Source organism: Panthera leo, chromosome E2 (genome assembly GCF_018350215.1).
Source record: "Panthera leo isolate Ple1 chromosome E2, P.leo_Ple1_pat1.1, whole genome shotgun sequence".
Classification (NCBI taxonomy): domain Eukaryota; kingdom Metazoa; phylum Chordata; class Mammalia; order Carnivora; family Felidae; genus Panthera; species Panthera leo.
The window spans coordinates 44,625,294-44,650,824 of record NC_056693.1 but is presented as its reverse complement, the minus strand read 5'-3'; the positions used below and the strand labels follow the sequence as shown (position 1 = coordinate 44,650,824).

General features: G+C 34.3%; 1 protein-coding gene across 13 annotated transcripts in view; it reads right to left on the bottom strand.

The window, feature by feature from the left end:
* Positions 1–25,531, bottom strand: part of NFAT5 (nuclear factor of activated T cells 5) — a 113,575-nt gene that overhangs the window by 28,134 nt on the left and 59,910 nt on the right. For 4 of the 13 annotated variants that reach the window (XM_042920737.1, XM_042920738.1, XM_042920740.1 and 1 more), the window contains 6 exons: positions 24,384–24,942; positions 19,438–19,630; positions 17,214–17,404; positions 15,150–15,322; positions 3,977–4,111; positions 3,805–3,857 (listed from right to left, as the gene is read on the bottom strand). In XM_042920737.1, the coding sequence (XP_042776671.1) occupies positions 3,805–3,857; positions 3,977–4,111; positions 15,150–15,322; positions 17,214–17,404; positions 19,438–19,630; positions 24,384–24,942 (1,304 nt within the window). Of the gene's footprint in view, positions 1–3,804; positions 3,858–3,976; positions 4,112–15,149; positions 15,323–17,213; positions 17,405–19,437; positions 19,631–24,383; positions 25,150–25,392; positions 25,455–25,531 lie in introns of those variants that run through there. The other 9 variants (XM_042920744.1, XM_042920743.1, XM_042920741.1 and 6 more) reach the window with 6 other exon arrangements.

Here is a 25,531-nt window from a genome sequence, read left to right as displayed (position 1 = left end):
TCAGGAAGAAAAAGGAACCACAGACCCTAGAGTCCTCTTTTTCTTCGAAGTAAATAAAATAAACTAACAAGTTTTTCATGAGTATCTGTTAAGTGCTTAATATTATGAGGAACACAGAAGAGTCATATTACATTGCCCCTAACTTCTAGAAGTCCTCAAGAGGAAGCCACTGTTGGTTCACGGAGAGTGGGAATGGTCTGATCTAATAAGTTGTATAAGAAATCATAAAATGTTAGAAGGAACCTCAAATAATCTAGTAAAAAAAATTGTTTTGAGACAGAGGGGGTGCAAGTGAGTGAGGGGCAAAGAGAGAGAGAGAGAGAGAGAAGCAGGGCTCACCTGAAGCAGGGCTCATGTTTACCTGAAGTGGGGCCTGAGCTTACCCAATGTGGGCCTCGAACTGAGTTCATGACCCGAGCTGAAGTCAGATATTTAACAACTAAGCCACCCAGGTGCCCCCATCTAGTAAAATTTTATAGACTAGAAAACTGGGGCACAAAAGTGTTTTTTTCTCTTATTTAAGTAACATAGATGGTTAATGACAAAGCAAGTGCTAGAACTGCAGTTACGACAGAGATTGCCCAGGGGCGCCTGGGTGGCTCAGTCAGTTAAGTGTCCAACTTTGGCTCAGGTCATGATCTCATGGTTTGTGAGTTCGAGCCCAGCGTCGGGCTCTGTGCTGACAGCTCAGGGCCTGGAGCTTGCTTCAGATTCTGTGTCTCCCTCTCTTTCTCTCTCTCTCTCAAAAATAAATAAAAACATTAAAATAAATATCAGCAAAACTGAAAGCCAACCGACACAATGTGAGAAGATATTTGCAAATGACATATCAGATAAAGGGTTAGTATCCAAAATCTACAAAGAACTTATCAAACTCAACACCCAAAAAACAAATAATCCAGTGAAGAAAGGGGCAAAAGACATGAATAGACACTTCTCCAAAGAAGACATCCAGATGGCCAACCGACACATGAAAAAATGCTCAACATCACTCATCATCAGGGAAATACAAAGCAAAACCACAATGAGATACTGCCTCACATCTGTCAGAATGGCTAACATTAACAACTCAGGCAACCACAGATGTTGGCAAGGATGCGGAGAAAGAGGATCTCTTTTGCATTGTTGGTGGGAATGCAAGCTGGTGCAGCCACTCTGGAAAACAGTACGGAGGTTCCTCAAAAAACTAAAAATAGAACTACCCTACGACCCAGCAATTGCACTACTAGGCATTTATCCAAGGGATACAGGTGTGCTGTTTTGAAGGGACACATGCACCCCCAGGTTTATAGCAGCACTATCAACAATAGCCAAAGTATGGAAAGAGCCCAAATGTCCACCGATGGATGAATGTATAAAGAAAATGTGGTATACATATATACAGTGGAGTATTACTCGGCAATCGAAAAGAATGAAATCTTGCCATTTGCAACTCTGTGGATGGAACTGGAGGGTATTATGCTAAGTGAAATTAGTCAGAGAAAAGACAAAAATCATATGATTTCACTCATATGAGGACTTTAAGAAACAAAACAGATGAACATAAGGGAAGGGAAACAAAAATAATATAAAAACAGGGAGGGGGACAAAACAAAACAGACTCATAAATATGGAGAACAAACTGAGGGTTGCTGGAGGGGTTATGGGAGGGGTGATGGGCTAAATGGGTAAGGGGAATTAAGGAATCTATTGAAATCATTGCTTCACTATATACTAACCAATTTGGATGTAAATTTTACAAAATAAAAAATAAAGTTAAATAAAAAAAAAAAGAAAGAAAGAAAGAAAGAAAGAAAGAAAGAAATGAAAAATAAAATAAATAAATAAAAGCCATGACATCCTTTAAAAAAAAAAAAAAAAAGACAGAGATTGCCCAGGGGTGCCTGGGTGGATCAGTCAGTTAAGAGGCTAACTTCTGCTCAGGTCATGATCTCACGATTCATGAGTTTGAGCTCTGCATCAGGCTCTCTGATGTCAGCATGGAGCCTGTTTCAGATCCTCTGTCTCCACTCTTTCTGTCCCTCTCCCACTCAGGATCTCTCTTTCTCTCAAAAAACAAAACAAAACAAAACAAAACAAAACAAAACAAAACATTATTTTAATAAATTTTAATAAGTTAGCATTTATTATTTAGAAGTTTATAAATAAACTTAACATTCAATAACATTAAAAAAAAAAAAAGATTGCCCGATGGTATATGCGACAAAGGAATGACTGTTAAGTCCTACTATCTCTTTTTGACAGCATGTGGTAGCATAAACTAGAGGAAAACTTTCTACAAAGCATTTGTCTAGGTATACGAAAACCCCCACTTTATATGATACCATATACTTTACTAAGACTAAGGTCTAGTTTTTGGTGCTCTTGAAGACCCTAGAATTTCCCGTCGGATAGAAGTTATCTCTGACTGGGGGCTCTGACTATTGAACAGTCAGTACAGAACAATGTGATTTATGAAGGGGACTTTGGAATATGTCATCTCAGTTCCAAACTCTGGTGGAACTGGAAGCTCAAGATTTGCTGCATGGGCAGTATGTGATTGAGCCCAAACAAAAACTGTGGACACCAATGGCTTGGGTAAACCTCCTAATTGATAATACTCTGCATATTGTCACACATGGATGTGCTGAGAGTGTAAGTAAGGTTTCCCTGAGGGCAACAAAAGCTTTGTCTTTGGGACCTTCCCATACCAAGCTCTACGAATATTTCCCTTTGGCTGGTTCTGATTTGTGTCCTTTTGCTGTAATAAAACTGAAATTAAATATAGTGCATCCTGATTTCTGTGAGTTATTCTAGCAAATCTGAGTGGGGAGTGGGAACCCCTAAATTTGAAGCCATTTGTTAAAAAAACGAGAGTGGTCAGGAGACTCCTGAACTTGTGGCTGGTATCTGAAGTGAGGGCAGCCTTAGGGAATATTGTGCCCTTAGCTTTGAATATGGCAATATGTTATAACAGATATACATTTTAAATTTTACTTTTTAAAAAATAGAAAGAAATAAATTTAAAAACTAAAAAGAAATTATAAACGTTTTTGATAAAATGGTTCATCTCTAATTTTTGCCTCTTTCAGCTCTCTGCTTGCTTTCATGTGCTTTGACTCCAATTAGTATTTAATGGTAAATTTTAGGCTTTAGGTATTTTACACATTAGTTTGTTTCTGCTTTGCTGTTCTCTCCCTGTGATATACACCTGTATGTGCTACTCTTCTGCATATGTCTTCTATCTGATTGGTTCATAAATTTATCCTTCTCTTCTCTGCTAGTACCAATTTCTTTAAGTTTGATACCATTTGTTATACATCCTAATTCTTAAGTCAGTTTTTTTATCCTTGTTTTTAAGCTCTTTTTCCTTGTCATTTTGAGAATAATACACATGATGAGGTCCTACAAATACAGACTCTTTAACAGAAGTATAACAAACAGTACCTCTGTAAAAAAAGTAACTGACAAACAAAACACTTCAGGTACTCAACAAATAAGTTTCCCTTTGATTTAACCAAATAGTAGGTTAGGATAATCCAAATCCTCAGAGCAAACAAATCTTATAAAAGAAATGTCTCATTTATTAAAAATGATAATTTACCAATGCTCCTAATTTTTAAAAATAGAGAACTGTGGAATAATTCTACTTCAATTAAAGAAACTCAAGAAAGAAAATGAAATGATTTATATGAAACCCACATAAAGAAGAAATTTAATCTGTTGATTCAGGAAAATTTCAGAACAAAACTGAATTTCTCAGAGAGTAAACAAACTAAAAACAAAACAAAATAAAAACAAACTATAGAAAGGCTTAAATTATACCTGATGAAATAATTCCATGTCAATTTCAGCTTCTGACTTCCAAGAGTTTTCATCTGATTGAAATAAAAACAGTAATTTACTAAAATTTTGAAACTTTTTTTACTTTGTAACTATACCTTTATAACAAAGTATAACATGCAACAATCTCAGTACCAGTACTATGCCTACTTACCAGAAATATTTTCTTGGAAAATAACTTTAGTTCCTTTCAGAAAGTTCTTGCCGATTAAAAATACTTCTTCCTCTCCTTTCACTGAACAGCTATGCAAGCTTTTCTTTAAGATTTCTGGCACTCCTGCTGGCTGAGCTGTGGGTACACATAAGCGTTCCATAAAAAGAACCACCAACACTTATTTCTTTTCTAAAATCAACTCAATTATCCAGTTCTAAAGAAGTTCTCTTTGTTGACCCCTGAGTTTGACTTCCTGGACTGTGCAACTTAACTTTCACCCTAACAGAGAAAAAAACCCCAGAAAAGCCCTATTAATTTTTAATAACTCTTAAAAGATTTTGTAGGGATGGATTAATGTCTAAGATTAGGTTTTATTACATGTCATCTTTGTTTTCTCATTATGTGAATAATAAAGTTTTAAAATGTGAGCTCAGGCATTTTTTTGTCTTAATATTTTTTAAAAATTCTACTTAAAAACAACCTTGTCCCACAACCCTAACCTCAAAAATGTCAGCTATGCTTTGCCATTATAGTACAATATTTCTGAGGCAATGTGTGCCTCTGAGTGGTACTGACGGTTTCTTTAAGTATCTACACCCAGGACTCAAGAGGCTTCATACCAGAAGAACACCTAAAAACAGACTGAATCCAATTTAGAATAGTTTTTTCTACCAGGGGATGTCCCTGAATTAGGATAACCTGAGCTTAAGAAATAAAATGCACTTGTTTTTAAATTTTTAAATTTAACTAACTAACCACTGCTAAAATTAACAAAGAAGTTGAGGGGTGCCTTGGGTGGCTCAGCCGGTTAAGCGGCTGACTTCAGCTCAGGTCATGATGTCACCCTTCATGGGTTCGAGGCCCACATGGGGCTCCATGCTGACAGCTCAGAGCCTGGAGCCTGATTCAGATTTTGTGTCTCGCTCTCTCTCTCTCTCCTTCTCCCTCACTCGTGCTCTGTCTCTCTCTCCCAAAAATAAGTAAACAAGGGCTCCTGGGAGACTCAGTCAGTTAAGCGCCTGACTTTAAGCTCAGGTCATGATCTCACTGTTCCTGAGTTCGAGCCTCACATCGGGCTCTGTGCTGACAGCTCAGAGCCTGGAGCCTGCTTTGGATTCTGTGTCTCCCTCTCTCTTTGCCCCTGCCTCACTCATGCACTCTCTCCCTGTCTGTCAAAAATAACATTAAAAAATGTTTTAAAAAAATAAGTAAACATTAAAAAAATTTTTTAAAATATAACACAAATAAGTTGGAAAGTACTGAGAGGGGCCAGATATAACGAATTAATTATAATTAGTCTAACAACTTCCTCATGCCAGGATTTCTGTGAGAATTTTATAGGTATTGCTTAGCAAAACAGGTTTCAAGGTCAAGTAAATCTGGGAAATAATGGATTAAAGTTAAATGAACAAAATTAATATTCAATATATACTATAAATAAATATCCAAGAAGTGAATATAGTATCCAGTTTCCCCCTTATGTTAGACTCCAGAAACATTCTTCCTTACTGATACCTAAGGACTGGTTTTCTACTGGTTTTCTGGGATGCTAGTGTATGCAAATAAATACCTTTTAAGTACTCAAAAGAACTGCTCCCCAGGAGGTTAAGCCCTTGGACACAGATTATATACTATGTGGCATTTTAGTAAACCCTCACAACATATGCACTGCGAAGGTAAACTTAAATATGGCTTATACAACTCACCACCTTCTAAATTAATAAGATATTCCACTAAACTTTAGGAAAAGCTTTTTTCTTAGACACTTCTATATTTAAATAGTTAATTTTATCCTTATAAGAATACAATATGGGAAATATTTAATGTCAAAATATTCACTGTTCCTCTTTCCCTAGGTCCTTCCTCGTGGAAAGGCTGTAATTCTTGCTCCACTCCCATCAGGACTGGCCATGTGCCTTGTCTGTATAATGAAATGTGACCTGAAATAATGTGCCAGTTCCAAGGAAAACCTTTATAAGAACCTCACATGGTTCCACCATTTCCTTTTTTCTTCTACTACAAAAATGGCAAAGTTCCAGATAAGGGCAGCTTCTTCAGCCTGGATCCGACAATGAAGAAAATGGATCCACTTCCAAACCACAGTCAGTATTTACCACAAAGTGAGGGAGAAGTAGGACTACTGTTGAACGCCACTGAGTTTGTTACTGCAACATCATTTAGCCTCACTTATTGATACAAGCTAGTAAGTATCCTAGCCTTTTAAAATATTTAAATGGCAAATGACATTTTCAGGAATGTCTAAGAGTTTAAAAGAAATTGTGAATGTATATCCATATACATTGGTTAGAACACACAGGGTTAATGCGTGAGGACAATGGAAATGGTTATTGGTCACGTGCTGGCAATCGTATACCCCCTTTAAATGAAGAATTAACTAATTTGTAGCTTTTTAATGTTTATTTATTTTTGAGAAAGAGAGAGAGCACAAGCAAGGGAAGGGCAGAGAGGGAGACACAGAATCCGAAGCAGGCTCCAGGCTATGAGCCGTCAGCACAGAGCCCAATGTGGAGCTCAAACCCACAAACCATGAGATCATGACCTGAGTCAAAGTCAGATGCTTAACTAACTGAGTCACTCAGGTGCCCTTAATTTATAGCTTTTTAGAGTAACACTGGAACTAGATACTTGTTTTGAAAGGACATTAAAAAAATACTAAATATTACTTTGAGTAGAAAACAAGAGGTGCAAAATTATATGAACACACTGTATTAACAAAATGAATGGAAAGTCTATAACCTTTCACCCCATTTTCAAATACTATGTGGAAATTCCATTTCAGTGATGCTTATCAAAACTTTTTTTTTCCTATCTCATTTTTTCCTCTTATGTATTAAGGTCATAAGATGGCCAAATGAGACTCCTCTGAAGGTACAATGTGTATATATCTTCTACAAACTTGTATTTACATTATACAAACAACTAGTCTGTTACTGTTCAAGATAATTTAACTTTTGACCTTAAAAGGTCTTTTCTATTAAAAAGTTTAATGGTTACCCAACAGCCCAGACATTATATTAAACAGAAGTAAAGTCAGTATTATTTAAGCATTAACTATTTTATTTTTATCTTTAAGTAATTAGTAAACCAGTTCTTCAAAGTGATCACACTGCTTAAAAAATTATAACACAAAAAAAGCAGCCACTTTTTTGATATTATAAAAACAATGTGCTTCTAGATGCTTTTCAAATAGTAGCCTCAAATATAAAGCTGAAAAAGGGCACCTGGGTGGCTCAGTTGGTTAAGCATCCGACTTCAGCTCAGGTCATGATCTCACAGTTTGTGAGTTCGGGCCCCACACTGGGCTCTGTGCTGATAGCTCAGAGCCTGGAGCCTGCTTTGGATTCTCTGTCTCTCTCTCTCCCTGCCCCTACCCCGCTCACACTCACTCACTCTCTCTCTCTCTCTCTCTCTCAAAAAAATGAATAAACATTAAAATAAATAAATAAATAAAGGTAAAAAAAATGAATATCTGAATACTGAAAAATAACAAAGCAAGTATTTCAAAGTGCCAAAAGAATTAGTAAAGCTTTTTGATAATGTCTCTGAAGAGTTGGAAACTTTACTCAATGATATTATCCTTTTCCTAAAGTTGTGGGATACACAGAAACAAGAGAGGTAGAAACTTGTTAAATTCAGTCAGATTTAGTACAATAATCATAGTAAGATAAAATCCAATATACATTATAGCAAAGAAAGCTATTTCTTCTTATTTTGCTGTATTTAAAAAATTAGTATTTGGGGTGGATACTAAAAAAGTATGCAAGCTGATACTCTTAGATTGATCTAGTATCATCAAATAAAAAATGTACGCCTGTATTGTCTGGAGAAATAGAAATACACCAAGACTATAAAAGGGGAGAATTCTTCCATTCCCTTAAAAACAAACAAACAAAAACCGACAATGGATCCAATGGTCATTGTTAAACTAACAAATAGAAGTAGGACTTCTTTTTCAACGTCACAAAGCACATGAATTCTGGCAATAGCCCTTCTTTCCACTGAGTGTTTCTAGATGGAAGATGAAGTGTCTGTTTCCTCTCCTCCCTTCCACCTCTATCACCTTTGGCCCCTCTTTCTTTTTTACCTCCCTCTTATTTTCCTGTTTCCTTCTACCTCCCATTCCAATTCTAACCCTTCATACTAACCTATTTCCTCTTCACCTCTCTTTCTACTCCAATTGCTCAAACCTGCCAAAAAGGTTATATTCATGGAAATAAACATAAACCAAAAACCCATAATCAACATTCTTATTTTTAATTTTTTAAATAAAAAGATTTTTTGGGTCCTTTGTTTCACTGTGTATTACCTATATGTTTACTTTTCCTCTTCCCTCATAACCCACTCCAAAGCCGAAGTGCAAGCCTCAGGCTTCCTAAGGTGGTCAGGTTAAAATTCAAATTCTTTAGCTCAACACACAAATCTTTACAAAAGATATCTTGCCTAGGTCTACTAGCTTCAAATCTTACTACTTCTTCATAGTATCTTTTTATTCCAATCATATCAAACTCTTTTTAATTCCCCTAAAAGAAGCATACACTTTCATAGAGTAGATTTATATTCACTGTTCCTTCTGACGAGGATAATCTTCATCTAAACCCTGCCCTGCCCCAGCTTACTTCTATTTGTCCTTCTAGATACTGCACAAATATTACCATCTCCAAACAAGATGTTCTTCTTTCCTAATGTTTCCATTGTACCCTACTGATGCATCTATTGTTGCTTTTTTTTTCTTTTTTTTTTTAAACAGAGAGAGAGCACATGCGTGCACAGGAGAAGGGGCAGAAGGAGACAGAGAATCTCAAGCAGGCTAGATCTCCCCACTGAGAGATCATTACCTGAGCCGAAATCAAGAGTTGGACGCTTAACTGAATGAGCCACCCAAGCACCCCTGCTATAGTCTTTATATCATTTTATAATAGGACATTGACTTGTCTGTTTTTTCCTCTAGCTTGTTAGAGTAAGCTCCTTAAGCTATCATGTCTTTATTTCCAGAGTTGGGCATGTTGTAACTATCCCTTAAATTAGCTATGAAGTTTTGGGGCACCCAGGTGGCTCAGTTGGTTAAGCATCTGACTCTTGATTTCAGCTTGGCTTATGATCTCACAGTTCGTGGGTTTGAGCAGGCAGTGCAGAGCCTGCTTGGGATTCTCTCTCTCTCTCTCTCTCTCTCTCTCTCTGCACCCTGCCCCCCATGCTCTCTTTCTCTCAAAATAAATAAGCTTAAAAAAAAATTAGCTATGAAGTCTTCTCAAAACATTGCTAAGATCCAACTTCGGAGATTCTAACTAAGCGGCTTTTTTTTTTTTTTTTTAATCCTAAATGTACCACAGAAGACTAACAAATAGCCAAGATTGAGGCACAATGCATTTATATTGAATAAATGATGACAGAATGTCAATCAGGCAGTATTCTGTTAGAATACAGTACTGTTTCTATGAAGTAAATTGTAGCCCCAATAAGCACAAGTGTTAAAAAAAAAAAAAAAAAAAAAGCCCATCTGAACAATTTTACTGCCTGCCAAAATTTGCTGACCAATCCAATTAATACAAATATTTTGGTAGTAAATCATATTTTGTTTTCAAAAATAAGTCAAATAAAATTATTGAAAAACAGAGGAAAAATGATGATAAAATTAAAACAAAGAATTCAGTTCCCTTCAATATTTTCAGAAAACTGGTGTTAAAACAGGGAGTAGAAGTACAGAGAAATGGTTTTTTACTTTTTAAAAAACTTGTCTTCTATTAGTCATAAATGAATTTCAAAGAAATTTTAAACAAGAAAACTGTCCACCATATGATCCAGCAATTCTATTCCAAAGTCTATACTCAAGAGAACTGAAACCATATGCCCACACAAAACCTGTACACATATCTTCATAGTAGCGTTATTCACAACCAAAAGTTGGAAACAACCCAAATGTCCATGAGTGGATGAATGGATAAACAAATTGTGGTATATCCAAACAATGGAATACCATTTAGCCAAAGTGCCTGATATATGCTACAGTATCAGTGGATCTTGAAAACATTATGCTAAGTGAAAGAAGCCAGATAAAAAGACCACACAGTGTATGATCCCATTTACATGAAATGTACAGAATAGGCAAATCCATAGAGACAGAAAATAGAACAGTGGTTACCAGGGTCTGGGGTAATAGAATAGAGAGTGACTGCTAAGAGTTACAGGATTTCTTTCTTTCTTTCTTTTTTTAATGATTATTTATTTTTGAGAGTGAGACCGAGAGATAGAGCACAAGCTGGGGAGGGGCACAGCGAGAGGGAGACACAGAATCTGAAACAGGCTCCAGGCTCTGAGCTGTCAGCCCAGAGCCCGACATGGGGCTTGAACTCACGAACTGTGAGATCATGACCTGAGCTGAAGTCAGACACTTAACTGACTGAGCCACCCCAGCACCCCAGGGTTTCTTTTTGAGGTAGCAATAAAAATGTTCTAAAATTAGATAATGGTGATGGTTGTACAACTTTGAATATGATAAAAAATTGTACACATTAAAAGTCTCAAATGCAAGGTGTGCAAATTATATCTCAGTGAACTATTATAAAAGAAAAAAAAGAAACCATCTTCTATGGGACAGAAAGCATAAGACTGATTGTACATAAATTTAAGATAATTAAGTGCCTATATGTCAATACCCTAATTATAAGCTATACAATTTAAGAAGTATATCTGCTATTATGTTAAAATTGATAAAAATAAAATCTTTCCTATATTCTGCAGTAGACACCAGCTCAAAACAATGAACAACAAAAAAATCAGATTATCTCCTATTTCTTTGTTCATTTCCTAACCTGAACAGTTTCATCCCTCTCCTATTATACAAAAAGTGAAGCTAATCATTTCTATTTTATTAATAACACAGTACTATTGTTAAGATCAAATGGGATAATGTAGCACTATTATTAACAGGTAACTCCATTAGATTAATATTCACTAGAGAGGTGAAATGAGTGAACTACAGAAGAGCTGGAACCAGGGCTTGGGCATGATTATCCCAGTCTTCTTTCCTCTCTCTTCTGCATCTACCTACATGCATAAAGCATACATTTTAAACTTTTAATATTTATTTATTTTTGAAAGAAGGAGACAGCGTGAGCTGGGGAGGGACAGAGAGAGAGGGAAACAGGATCCGAAGCAGACTCCATGCTGACACAGAGAGCTTGACGTGGTGCTCGAACCCACAAACCATGAGATAACCTGAGCCTAAGTTGGACACTTAACCAACTGAACCACCCAAGTGCCCCTCACCTGTAGGACACCTGTTGTGTCCTAATGCTAATATTTAAACAACAGTAATTAAAAAGTAATAAAATTTTTTTAATATTTCATTTTGTTACCAGTGTAACAATAAAAAAGACTGACCAACCTACAGACTGCTGTGTAGTGTATTTAAAGAAAACTCATGATCAAGTAAAGTTACATTCTGAACACAGAATAAGGACATTCATTACATAAGATGACAGGTTTTTAGAAAAATCAAATCACTGATCCATTAGGAATGTACAGGTCAGGAGGCTTAGAGGTGCCTGGCTGGCTCAGTTGGAAGAGCATGTGACTCTTGATCTCAGGGTTGTGAGTTCAAGCTCCACATTGGGTATAGAGATTACTTATGTAATTTTTTTTTTTTTTTTGTAAGGGTCTTAGACTCTTGCCTAAATGATTAGATCTAATTGATATTCATAGAAATCACTATTAGAAATATTTTAAAGCTAGCTATACATTTTAAGGAAAAAATCCTATTTGCATGAAATTCTTTTTTTTTTTTTTTTAATTTTTTTTTTTCAACGTTTTTTATTTATTTTTGGGACAGAGAGAGACAGAGCATGAACGGGGGAGGGGCAGAGAGAGAGGGAGACACAGAATCGGAAACAGGCTCCAGGCTCCGAGCCATCAGCCCAGAGCCTGACGCGGGGCTCGAACTCACAGACCGCGAGATCGTGACCTGGCTGAAGTCGGACGCTTAACCGACTGCGCCACCCAGGCGCCCCTGAAATTCTATGAAAATAACAATAAGAAATAAATAGGGAAATTATTGTCTAAACATTTGCAAATTAAAAGAAGCATGGCAACTATTACTGCCTCTTTATTTTTTTATTTCTTCTTGCAAAAAATACTAAATTTGAGAATAATTGACACACAATGTTACAATAATTTCAAATGTACAACACAGTGATTAAACAACTTTATACCTTATGCTATGCTCACTATCATATGTTACTGTTATCATATGTTAGCTCAGCCATCATATGTTACCTACCATGCAATGCTATTCTAATACTATTAACTGTATTTCTGTACCTTTTATTCTCTTTCATTCCATAACTGGAAGCCTGTATCTTCTACTCCACTTCATCCATTCTGCCCATCCCCCAGCTCCTTGGCAGCCATCAGTTTGTTCTCTGTATTTACAAGTCTTATTCTTTTTATTTATTCACATTTCTTTTGTTTTTTAGATGCTACATATAAGTGAAATCACATGGTATTTGTCTTTCTCTGCCTGACTTACTTCACTTAGCATAATACCCTGTAGGTACATCTATGTTGTCACAGATGGCAAGACCTCATCATTAGTATCCCTTTCTTTCAATAAAGTACTGCTCATTTGTATCTAATCCAATTTCTCTAAGCAGATGGAAAGTAACAAATAGTCAATTAAAGGAATAAAAATATATATCCTAAATCTCCATAATAAATGACTTCTATAAAAGAAAATGGAAGGGACCATATAGGTATTCAAGTAAAATCCCCCAACTGAAATCTATTTTCTAAATTCATAAAGTCTAAATTACACAACATAAATCTCCTAGGTAGAGGAAGCAGTTCACTAACACAATCTCATTCTGTAACTATTGCCCTAACCATTCAGAGGCCATGGCTAGGATGCAATAAAGTGCTCAAACTTGGTTTCAGCACTGCAATTTTAAGTGATTGTAATGACAATATAGCATAGTGGCTAAAAGAGGCTGTGAATCTTGGTCTTATTATTTACTAGCTATGTGATCTTGAGGAAGTTATTTAATCTCTCTAAGTCTTAGTTTCATCAACTGTAGAGTGGAATCCATAAAAGGTAACAGAGAAGAGTAAATGATACAATGCTTATAAACAAAATCCCCGGCATACAGAGTTCAAAGCATGTTAACTTTTATCAATAACTGTATATCCTTTCCACTGTGCGCTGCTGCTTCTAAGGGCTGTCATATCCACCCCCCCCACCTCGACTCCCAGAGAGAGAGACTTTTTGAAATATGGACATTTATTATCTTTAATACTGATAATTAACAAATGATAATAATTACAGATGAAATTTCAGAAAATCATGTTTTCTATTTCTTTTGTATTCTCTACCACCTTTAGCTGAATATATTTATATCTTAACAATACCTTAATGAAACAGAAAATGAAGAAGTGACTAAACAAACTAATGAAAGAAAGAGCAAATGATTACATAAAGTTGGCAACCATTTGCCAGTCTCTGCTAAAGTAGTAGGATGTGAATTATCTAGCATTTCTGGCTCTGGCCTCCAGAGAATGGCTATGGTCATGCTCAAAGTATTACATCACATAAAAAAATAAATGCATACACACCACTAAAACTGGAACTGTATCCTAGTAAGAGTCAAGTTGGAACATATCACAAATTATAGCAAATCCAGAATTGGAGCACCCCAATTAGAAAAGCTTAAGAATTCAATAAACCATCTATAGACTCTTTATTTTGTCTTTATCTAAATATAATAGAATGGACATGGAATATATGATCTGTAAAAGCAGTCTATTTATAGTTGCACATCACCCAGAAATAGCCTAAAGAAATACTAGTATCAAAACAAATTTGTTATAATAACAAAAAATAGAGAAATCCAACTGAGCTCTCTTGAGGTCAGAAAGATATTTTAGTACTTTAAAAAAGATTATGGTGTTTGCTAAGCTAAAGTACGGCTATAAGCATTTTTGAGATGAATTAAAAGAAAGGGAAAATAAGATTTACAAAGGATGAATAATTTGACAAAACAAAAATACAATTACAAAGGCTATGTAACTCTCCTAGGGGTAGCAAGGTCATAATACCCAAAACAACCCAACAGGAAATTCAATTGAATGGAACAGTCTATTCTGCTCTTCTGAATTCAGGTGTAAATTATAATGAAGCAATGCTAAAGAAAATTACACTCAATGAAAATCTTAAGTGATACATAAGGGAAAAAATTTTCTATTTACCGCTTGTAATAATGCTCATTATAGGGAAACCAGAATATACTGTGAGGCACATACAACAATAAGATTAAATTTAAAACACACATCATTTACTTCCTAAGCCAAGATTAGCAAAATAAGAATTATGATTCCCACTTCTGAAAACTATACTTTAATGCTTTAATTTGTAATCAGAACTCCAACTGCTGTATATTTACAAAGATCTACTTACCTTAATGTTTCTTATGTTCTAATACCAAACAGACTTAAGATCACAGCAATTTATCACACAATGAAGAATCCTTTGGCTTTGGAATTTAATTCAGGTAAACCATTCAAAGTACTTTTTTAATTTTTTTTTTTTTTTTTTAATTTTAAGTAGGCTCCATAGCCCATATGGGGCTTGAACTCACGACCCTGAGATCAAGAGTCACATGCTCTAGCACCTGAGCCAGCCAGGTGTCCCCTCAAATTACCTTTAAAAGTAGTATGGGATAATTATAGGGAACTACAAAATGCTACATATCTTCTCAATTTTACTTGATATTATCCACCTATAGTCTAGGAAACCTGACTACAACTTTTAAATTTTTTTTTTTTTCAACGTTTTTTATTTATTTTGGGACAGAGAGAGACAGAGCATGAACGGGGGAGGGGCAGAGAGAGAGGGAGACACAGAATCGGAAACAGGCTCCAGGCTCCGAGCCATCAGCCCAGAGCCTGACGCGGGGCTCGAACTCACGGACCGCGAGATCGTGACCTGGCTGAAGTCGGACGCTTAACCGACTGCGCCACCCAGGTGCCCTGACTACAACTTTTAAAATGCTTCAAATTTTGCACCATTATAAGCTACAGTCTTTAAAACATCTGAAATTTAGCTATGTCTGAAAATTAATAGAAAACAAAACAAAAAAAACTTGATATGTATTTTCTTACTTACTACATAAAATCGGAGAGGAGGGTGTTTGCAGTGTCAAAGTGGAGCCATCTTTCCTTGTGATATTAACTCTAAAAACCAATCTTGCACGAGTGCTTTTTTTCTTGGAACCAGCAATTCCTATTCTGGCTTCAACATCAGCATTCCTCAATTTCAATATCCCTACGCAGTCCACCCTGACACAGAAAAAAATACATTAACCAATATTTTCTGTTATATAAATAGCACAATATTCTTAACCAAATAAGTTTCTTTTTTAAAAAATTTGCTAATTATTAATTTTTTGAATATGTAATACAATCATAACGTTCCAAATTCAAAAAATACAGAACGGTAAATTCTGAATATTCATAATTCTTAACCTTGACAACTTTTCATTTACAATAATGCAAAAATTAGTAAAGTAAAATCACTATTTCAAAATCGGAACGTAAGTAATAGCTTACAAGAGATACTTTTGCCTTTTTTTTTTTTTTTTTTTTTTTTGAGAGAGAAAGAGACCGTGCAAGCAAGGGAGGGGCAGAAAGAGAGGGAGAGAATCCCAAGCAGGCTCCACGCCCAGCACAGAGCCCCACATATGCCTGATCTCACGACCACGAGATCATGATCCCAGGCAAAATCAAGAGCCCTATACCTAACTGACTGAGCCACCCAGGCACCCTAGCCATTTTTTAATTTTAATTTTAATTTATTTATTTTTAAAGTATGCTCAACATGGGGCTCAAACTCATGACCCTGAGATTAAGAGTCATATATTCTACTGACTGAGCCAGCCAGGCATCCCAATCGCTGTTTTTAGAAAATAAATGGGGGTGTCTGGGTGGCTGTCAGTTAAGCATCTGATTTCAGCTCGGGTCATGGTATTGGGTTCTTGAGTTCAAGCCACACATCAGGCTCTGTGCTGGTGGTATGGAGCCTGCTTGGGATTCCCTCTTCCCCCTCTAATTCTGCCCCTTCCCCACTTGCATGCTTGCTCTCTCAAAATAAATAAACTTGAAATACATAAATAGATAGATAGATAAATGTAGCCTCTTTATTTTTGTAGCTAATTCAGATATTAAAATAGAAGGAATGAATTTTACTTAAAACAAAAACAAAAACACACTAGCAAACTGTCCCCAAAAGAACAGAACACTACATAGCCATTAAAATATATGCCAAAAAATATTTACTATATGGAAAATGCTGATGGTAAGTGAAAGCAAGGTTACAAAACACTTATAATGAATAAGTACTATTTTTATAAACAGTAATTCCCTTCCTTTCTTCCACTATATATATTTTTATAATTTTCAAAAGTTAAAAAACAAGTCTACTATTTTTCAAAAATTTTCTTTTCCAATTAACCTCTTATTACTCAAAATGACTTTCAAAAGGAAACTGAAAATTAAATAGAGAAATGTCATTAGCTATTTCAATACAAATAATTACAACATAAGTCTACCCCTTATCAATATATTTGCTGCTGTTATGGTTTCAAATTTAGGATAAAATCCCTTGACAAAAGGCTTAAGAAAAAAATGTTTTAATTTAAATTATTAACACCTCATATTTTTTAGGCAATGAAAATGCATATGACAGGAAAAAAAACATACTCCCAGTACATTCTTTTTTAATATAGGAAAACAAAAATAGAAGGTGAATTTAGAACAGCAACATGCTTTTCCACATCAGGATGGGTCAAGGTACCATGAAAGGTCTCTGTCAAATAGTTTTCTAATGCAAATACTAAGAATTTAGGAGAACAAATCAAATGGTTTGTAGTTTTTATTTTTAATGTTACTTTTATTAGTCCCAACAAATTAGTCCATATTATTTCCAAAAAAGCCATTATTCCACCTGGCTTTTATTTCCTTGCCTTTCATCATAGGAATTCTATGGCAAAGGGAAAAGAGCTCATTTTGACCAATTACCATTCTGCATTAATCTATGTTTTTATTTGTAATGTTTAAAACATTTTAATAAAATACTCAAAATCTTCTTTTTTTTACATTAGAAACTAAAATTTTTTTCCTGCCCACTGCAAAAGTGTAATGTATACTGAAAAAATTTTTACTAAGTACTTACGCCAATGTCATGTTGTTGCTTGGATCAAGGCCAACTTCTATAACAGTAGTGCCTTCAATGTCCACCTCTTTACAGGGAGTTGTATTTCGCCCAGTTACCCTGCAGGCCTGATAAAATCCATGTGGTTTCACTCGACCAGAGTCATTGCCCACAAACACTTGCAACACTACTGGCTCATTATGGCCCTCCAGCTGGAGTGAGATAACATAGAACATAAAGACTAATTAGCATTTCAAATAATCTAATTGTCAAATCAAACATTTAAGACCAAGTTCTACATTTATAACTAGATAACACTAAAGAAATAATTTAAATCCTCAAGAAAACCAAAAGTAAAATATTTTCATAAAGAGGAGAATTGGCTAAGTTTTTGCAGGAAATTATAAGTTTTAATCCTGTAATAATCACATTTTGATTAAAATGTTATATGTTTAATGATAAATTGTCATTTACAATTAATTTGTACAACCAGATGCAAATGAATACACAGTCCTTTATGTATTTATAAATTTATGGACTGCCAAAGCATGTGGGTTACTCAAAATTTACCATCACTACTAACGGAAAATTCATTAAACTATGTTAGTGGCATCATCATCATCATCATCATCATCAAATGTGTACACATACTGAATTTTTACTCTTTTAAAACTATTTGAATAGAAAAGTATTTGAAGTACAGCTATATAAATAATAAGGAAATGTAACTCATTTGCATAGGTTAGATACATATCCACAACCTCATGAAATTCTGGGCCAAAACATTATGGTTTGAAAAAGTGTTAGTTCAAACCAGGATCTATGGATCCTTACAGGTCTCTAACATGCTTTCATAAATTATAATTTATAATTTGTTGAAGAATGAATAAATAAAATAGCATTTGGGAACAAATCTTTCCAATGCTGATTTTTGTTCAGGTTTATAGTTAAACAGTGAAGCTACTAATATAGAATGCATAAAATCACAAAATAACTTGTACAATGTACACCAAAGTACTTTAAAAGATTCATACATCTTTTGTAACCCAGTATAGCAATATCTCTGTGAAACGATATCATGAGGGAAATAAATAGACAAAGAAGCAATCTACCTAAACCACTAGCAGTACCTAGAACAGTGTCTGGCACATAGAGGGGTGCTTATTTGTTGAATGAATGAATAGATAAACTTTTAAGGTCAATTCACTCCCTATCAGAGATAATTAATCTAATAATACTTCTGACCAGAGAGTACTTAACCAAAGCATAACTTAAAGTCAGATCAATATGGGTTAAAAATACTAACCAACCTATCAAAATGTCTGGTCAAACAAATATTTATAAAAAGCATGACTTAAACTTAACATTTACCTATTACTTCTTCTGAGTCTGGGGGAATGAGGATGGGGTTGGTGTGATGAGTAGCAGAGGAATAGGAGTGACACTGTACGTGGGACTATTAACCAACCTTATTAATGACCATGGATAGATTTCCTGATCCTAAATTTCTACCATTATTCCATTAAAATTTAAAATGAAAAGCAAGCCAAGTAAATACTAACATTACATCTACACAAACTGTGTTTAACAAGAATTTACCACGTGACTAGTCAAAATTCCTATGTTTAATGTTTTACAAGGGGTAGGAACACTTGTTAAACATCCCCCACTCACTCCTTTTTGGTTTATCTTCAAAGAGAAATATTCTTTGTAACAAAGTTTCCCAGGGGCTGAAATTTAAGCCCCTTTTTTCTTTTAGTCTAAATTCTGAAAAGATGAAGAATCAGTTAATATCCTATTTCTCAAACTGAAGATTTGAATTATCTATCAACTAATTCTTTTCTGAAATGAATAGTCCTGATTCCTTTAGCCATCTCAAAAACCTTATTTTCCAAGTCCATACTAATTTCTACAATATTTCACTTTAAATGAATTCACTTTAAAATTTCTTCTTAAATACTAAGTTTGGGAAGAAGTGAATATAGTTGCTACCAATGTCAAATATAAGGGGAACGTAATTCATAAATTCCAAATATTATTGGGAACACATTCTCACTTCCCCTTTCATCTAAACTAAAAATCAAATTAAAGTAACAATACTGGGCTTATGATTCAGTCAGACTTGCTTTAATTTCCATTATATACGGTAATTCTACCATTTATTTTAGGCAGCTTTTGCCAGTTAAAAACAAAATAACTAGTAAGCAAAACTGGAGAAAATTCTTTTGCTAAATAAAATAAGTACCTTTACTGTAGGAAAGCCTTGCTGTGTTCTATCCTTTACTGAGCCACGGCTACCCTCAGTCAGGTACCGAGCTCGGTGCTGGGTCTCAGGCTGTACAACAATCTTCAGCTCCTTTCCCTCACTTTTAACAGGATACTGTCCGCACAACATAGGGCTCTTCTTTACTCCACTGCCTTTTTGGTTTTCCAATGTTCTGAGAAGTCAAAGCACAACACAGAAAGAGTATCAAGAAGAAGTTTTTTGGTTTTTGTTTTTTTTTTTTTTTCTTTTACAAAAGTCATCTAAGGTAAAGGAAGGAACAGAAAAGGCAGTGTCATTAAAAACAACTGATAATCCTAACGACAAAATAAAACACAGCCTAAGGGAAGACACATTCCATAAGCAAAGTATCTTTTTAAACTTTTAAATAAAATTTAACTATACAATGCAAAAATAAAAGAAAGTAAATTGGACAGGGAAGACAACACCTAGGTGTGGTAGGAGGAATGGAGGAAGAATGAATGTTAATAAACAGAAAAATAACAGGTAAGAGAATAGCGAATGTCACTATAACCTTTCACAATGCACTTCAGTCAAAACAAATTTAAAAAATTACACATATATGTGAGTGTAATATAAAACTATAAGATTAACTACCATTATTTTCTAATCAGACTTGCAATGCAAAAGAAAAGAGGGGTAGCAAAAAGAAATGAAGGCCTTAAAAAACAATCTAAAGTACATGTAGCATATATTTTTGGGGGATATCTTTTTCAGTACAATTTTTCTGAAAAAATTATAATAAAAAATCAGTGATCCAATTTTTATTGGGAAATCAGATTTATTCTAACCAATCTTTCCTAGAAGTACAATTTTTCACGGTGTTTTTAGTTATGATAAAATAATTAAAGCCCTTAGCATATAAAATCTTTATAATCTGGCCTTTACAGATAGGCAATCTATTTTTTAAAATTGTATTTCTAATGTCTATTTGTTTATCATTCATTTGCTGTGTGGAATGTATGTTCAAAGAAAAATATTTCAACCGGTGGTTAGGACTTTAGGTCAACACCTTTCATTTGAGGCACTGCAAATATGTGATAAAATAAATATAAAACAATACTATTAGTTTTAAAACAGATTTAAAATTACCCATGTACATTTTAAAATAGAGTCAGGGCCTATACTGCTTTCTGTATGCCTCACATTGAAAATACAGGAGCTAAGAGATGACTATGGACAAAATCTCCAAAAGCAAACAGATCCCAGGAGGAATGTTATGATTTCAAACAAAGAAGAGCAACAGTGGCTAAGAAGCCTTAAACCTGCCCCTAATGTTTAACCCTCCAGCTCTAAGTTGTTGCCTCTATTATCAATAACAAAAAGAAGAAATGCTGTACTCTCAATGAAACCAGGCACTGGGATGAACCTCATAGTGAGGAAAGGGACAGAAGGATGGAGAAGAGAAGAAATGTGAAGTAAGACTGACTAGGTAAGTGGGAGAGTTCTGAGGGCTGGTACTGTGCTCCATCGTTTTCACATTCCCTGAACCTTGCACAATTCCTGAAGCTGCAGGTGCTGAAAAAATAGTTGTTGTTGCAAATAGGAAAAAGAAAGGGACAAAGAAAAGAAAGCAGAATAAAAAGAGTTCCTATAATATCAAGATGAAGAAGACTGGATCCTCGGATTCCTGGCCAAGGAATGCCATTCATGTAAGTTTCACATACTTAAGTCAAAGATTACCCGTGTAAGTCATTTAAAAGGCCCTGCAAGAATACATTCTATGAATCAAAGTACTGAGTTGAAACTGGAACAATGGGCAACAAATCCTATTTTTCTGTTCATCATTCTAGGTAGAAATTCAAACATGTGCTCTCAATACAATGTGCAGTCCCTTACATATGAAACTCTACAATTGTATCATTTTATATTTATTTTTAAATTCAAAGCAAAAAAATTCACTTACTGAAACTATGTAAAAACACCCCCTAAATATTCAATGAAAAGGACCAAAAGAAAATATAGTAAAATACTAATAGGAGTTGTATCGAGTGACTAAATTATAGGTTATTTATTTTCTTCTATTTTTCTGCATGTTTGTAATTAATATCTATTAATTTTATAATAGAAAAGGGAAAACTTTAGCTCGAATTATAAGGAAAATTTAGCATACCAATGAATTTGGCAAGATACAGTTTTTATATTCACTTAAGCTAGCCAAGCTAGTATTGATGAGGATAAACAGATAAAAACAAGTTTTATTATTTTAGTAAAACAAAATATTTCATTTGGGATGAAGACTAGTGAGTGAGTTGACACAGTATACACATTATGGCTTAAAGAATAGTCCATGTAACTAAACAATTTTTGAAATGATACTTTTAAAAGCCCTTAAAACTACTTTTATTCTCTAAGGCTTAAATGTACAGATGGAATACATATATATTTAGATCTTCAGACATGTACAACAATGAAAATGTCAACTAATTCTTAGAAAAGAAGTCAGTGAAATTAGTAATTTTTAAGGCACAATGGCTTACAGTTAATTGTATGGGATTTTACTTCTAAATGGCATCCAAAAAGCTAAGTCCTTTGTCTTATTATATTCTATTCAGAAGTCTTAAAATGGCATTCTAATTCCTATGTGCTATGTATCCTTCTAGTTGTCTGTCACACAAAAAACTAATTTACACTACAAAATGCCTAAAAGGAGTTTCACATTACATTATACCTTAATTTTCAGGACTATCTAGAAAAAACATAAGCCTACTGATGCTCAGAACATTTAGTTGAAGAATTTAAGAACGTGGCTAAGGAATGTTTAAATATTGAGTAATTTTTTTTTAAGTGACTTTGGTTTTTTAATAAACTCTCTTATATAATACCTTAATTATACAAAAATGCTATTTCCATCTTGAAGATCAATAAACTGCTGTTTATAACATATTTCAGAGTACATTTCCTACAATTCAGTATTATATAAATTGTAAATTTATGGCACATTATGATATCTAAGGCTATATTTACCTTATCCCTCAAAAGATTTCTGATTTTCTTTCATGTTTCTAATGCCTTTCTTATTGAAGAGTATAGGACTTTAGCTTGAGATCCTCTTAATAACTGCTTTCAAAAGCCTATGTTTCAATATATTTACATATTGCTTTATCCTTTCCTTGATATAGTTCTTATCTATTCAAAATTTAAACTTCTTCCACCACTTCTATTTGCCAGTGTCAAATATTTTTCCATTACCTAAGAAGCTGGACATTTCTTCTGCTGCTTGATGAGTTTCTGTTCCATGAATTATTTCATGAGAGATTTTGTCTCGACAAATGTTATTATACTTTCCCTGGGTAACCTCAAATCATTTCTAAGATATATCTATCATACAAAAGCAGAAGCAGAAAAGATGTAGGTCAAGATCTCTCTTAACAGGAACTGCAAATGATATGTGTTGACTAACCCTATGTCAAAATTCTATTTGTTCTTCATTTGGACCTTTAATGTTTATTTCAGTATAACAATGAAAATCTCTCTTTTGGAACTTAAAAAAACAAAAAAACCAAAAAACCTTTTGCATTGAAACCCAAATAAACGCATGCTCGTATTTAATGACAGATATACATGAGCCTTTTAAATCTGTGCTACTACATTTCAGAGCATTATTCTATAGCTACTAGTTCTACAAGTATGTTTTGAAATTAGCTCTAATGGTAACATTTTAGGAAAAGGTTAGTCTTGTTTTCTTTTAGATAATTTTTTAATCTGGACTTCCTAAAAAGAAAAAACATTTAAATGTTTATTTTTATTTAACTACATCACTCCAAAGGGGTTTTAAGTGAGAGTAGAGAAGAAAATAATATAAAATAATTATGCTTAAATGGTAGATATTGCTTAAAAATGTACTGAGAGAACATTTAAGAACAAGTTAAATATACATTAAGAATACTCTCCATAATAGTCAACCAGATTACTAACTTAAAAGATAAGAATGATGTCATCAAGTAGTAAACCAACCAAAAGCTTCTGCATCACTCTTTGTAACAACCTGAAATTGTAGGAGATTCTGGGTCAACTAAAGGACCATAATCTGCCTCCCCAAAAAGTAATCTCTTAAAATCCACTGAATTAAATTTGGTCAAAATTATATTGAATGTAATAGGAAAATGTAACTAAAAGTCTAGCAATTAAATATAATAAAAGTACTAAAAGAATTTTAAAAAGTTAAAAATAAGTCATAGTATTCTATACTGTAGCAATAAATATTCTATAATATGGCCATTGAAATATATTTATTTACAAATATATTTATAGTGGGTGCTGCAGACTGGCAGAGATGAATGAGAACTCAAATATGTACCATGATCCTGTTCTATCATGCTTTCAATACATAAACCCAGAATCACAGGGGAAAAAAATTAGTGATCTATTTACTTTTTTTTAAAGGTCAGGAGAATGTATTAAAGAAAAAGCTTAAAATAAATACAAGAATCAATGCAGCTTTTTCTTGTTTTCATCAAATAAAAGAGAAAGTCAAACCCTTACAGACATGGAAATGGGTTGAACCATATGGGGAGACAACATGAAAGAACACAAACTAGCCCTTTTTGAATGTGTTGAAGTTGTTTAACTACAGCCATTACACTGCTAGTTATTTGAGTAAAAATATTTTTAAATCCTTTTAAAATATAAATCCATTTGAAATTTAAAAATTATGTCAAAACAGATTATTGTCTACTACTTAATCATACTCATAATAAGATACCTATTGCTAAAATCTATTAATGTTTTTCTCTAGCGAAACTTGGTAATTTTAAGTTCGAATTTTCATGTATTTCAATGATAAAATCAGTATTTGCTTTTATATTCAAACTTAAGCTGAGCAATTACAAAAAGTGGGGAATGATTTATTTTTCTTGCTTGTTTTGCACAATGGTGATAAAACTTTAAAAAATGTGAATACCAACCCATTTCCTGCTTTTGAGTTGCCTTTGTTGTCCGTGGTAAGCTGAGAAAGCACATAGTGAGGTGCTTTGGCACTGTCGGCATCAAATATATCCATATTAGATTCTTCACAATCTCGTCGTTTGACCCCCGGCCTCTGCTTTGGATTTCGTTTTCGTGATTTACGAGGTACCTCAGTGTTATCATTGTAGGAACTGGTGCTCATGTTACTGAAGTTGGAGGGGGAATCCTCCATCCACATACTGCAGCTCTGCTCTGATTCCAATCCACACCCCTCATCCTGGCAGGACATCCGACTGTTATCCAGCAAGTCCTCAGGTGGTGGTGAGATGTACAAGACTGTGTGCCTCTTCGGTGTTGATGGATGCTGCTGAACTGTGTTACTGGTTAACTGCTTTTCACTTACCCCTCTGTTACTTACCCCCAAGGCTGAGGAGCAGCTCTCCACTTGCATAGCCTTGCTGTCGGTGACTGAGGTAGAATAAATGGTAGGGCTGGAAGAGGTGGTAAAGGAGCTGCAAGCACCGCCCATGGAGGAAGAGGAGGGAGCTGAAGAAGCATCTGCGGTGTACAATTTAAGAGTAAATACACTATACATGTTTTCACCTATGCTGGCTAGCAGTCCCATTGAAAATGTGATTTGTGAACTGATTGTTTTTCCCCAAAATGAATAGTTGGAATTTGGTTAAGTTTTAGAATATAAATGCTTCAAGCAATACAAAGCCTAAAAAACGCAATTTTAAAAAATGCCCAAATAGCAATATTTTACTTGTGTTAGAATTGATAGATTTTAAAAAATCTAATTTAATGTTTAAAGCTGTAAAGCAAGAATAAAGCTTTTATTGCCTCAGCTGGATATTCTGTTGAATTTTAATCATTTAAAATAATAAAGAAAACCCCAATATGAAATATAAGCTTGTGGTCCACATTCAATGCCAATTAAATAATTTATTATAGAATTTGAAAAGTGGGACTGTGCTTAGCCACAAAATATTAAAATAAGTTTCTAACCTATGAAGCAGAGAACTACAGGTCATTTTTAATGCAGACACTCCCTGCTTCAGAGGCAAATCCTGGAATAAAAATATGAGAAAATAAATGAGAAAAGAGCTGCTGATTATTCCAGATATCAATTATAAAATGAGAAATA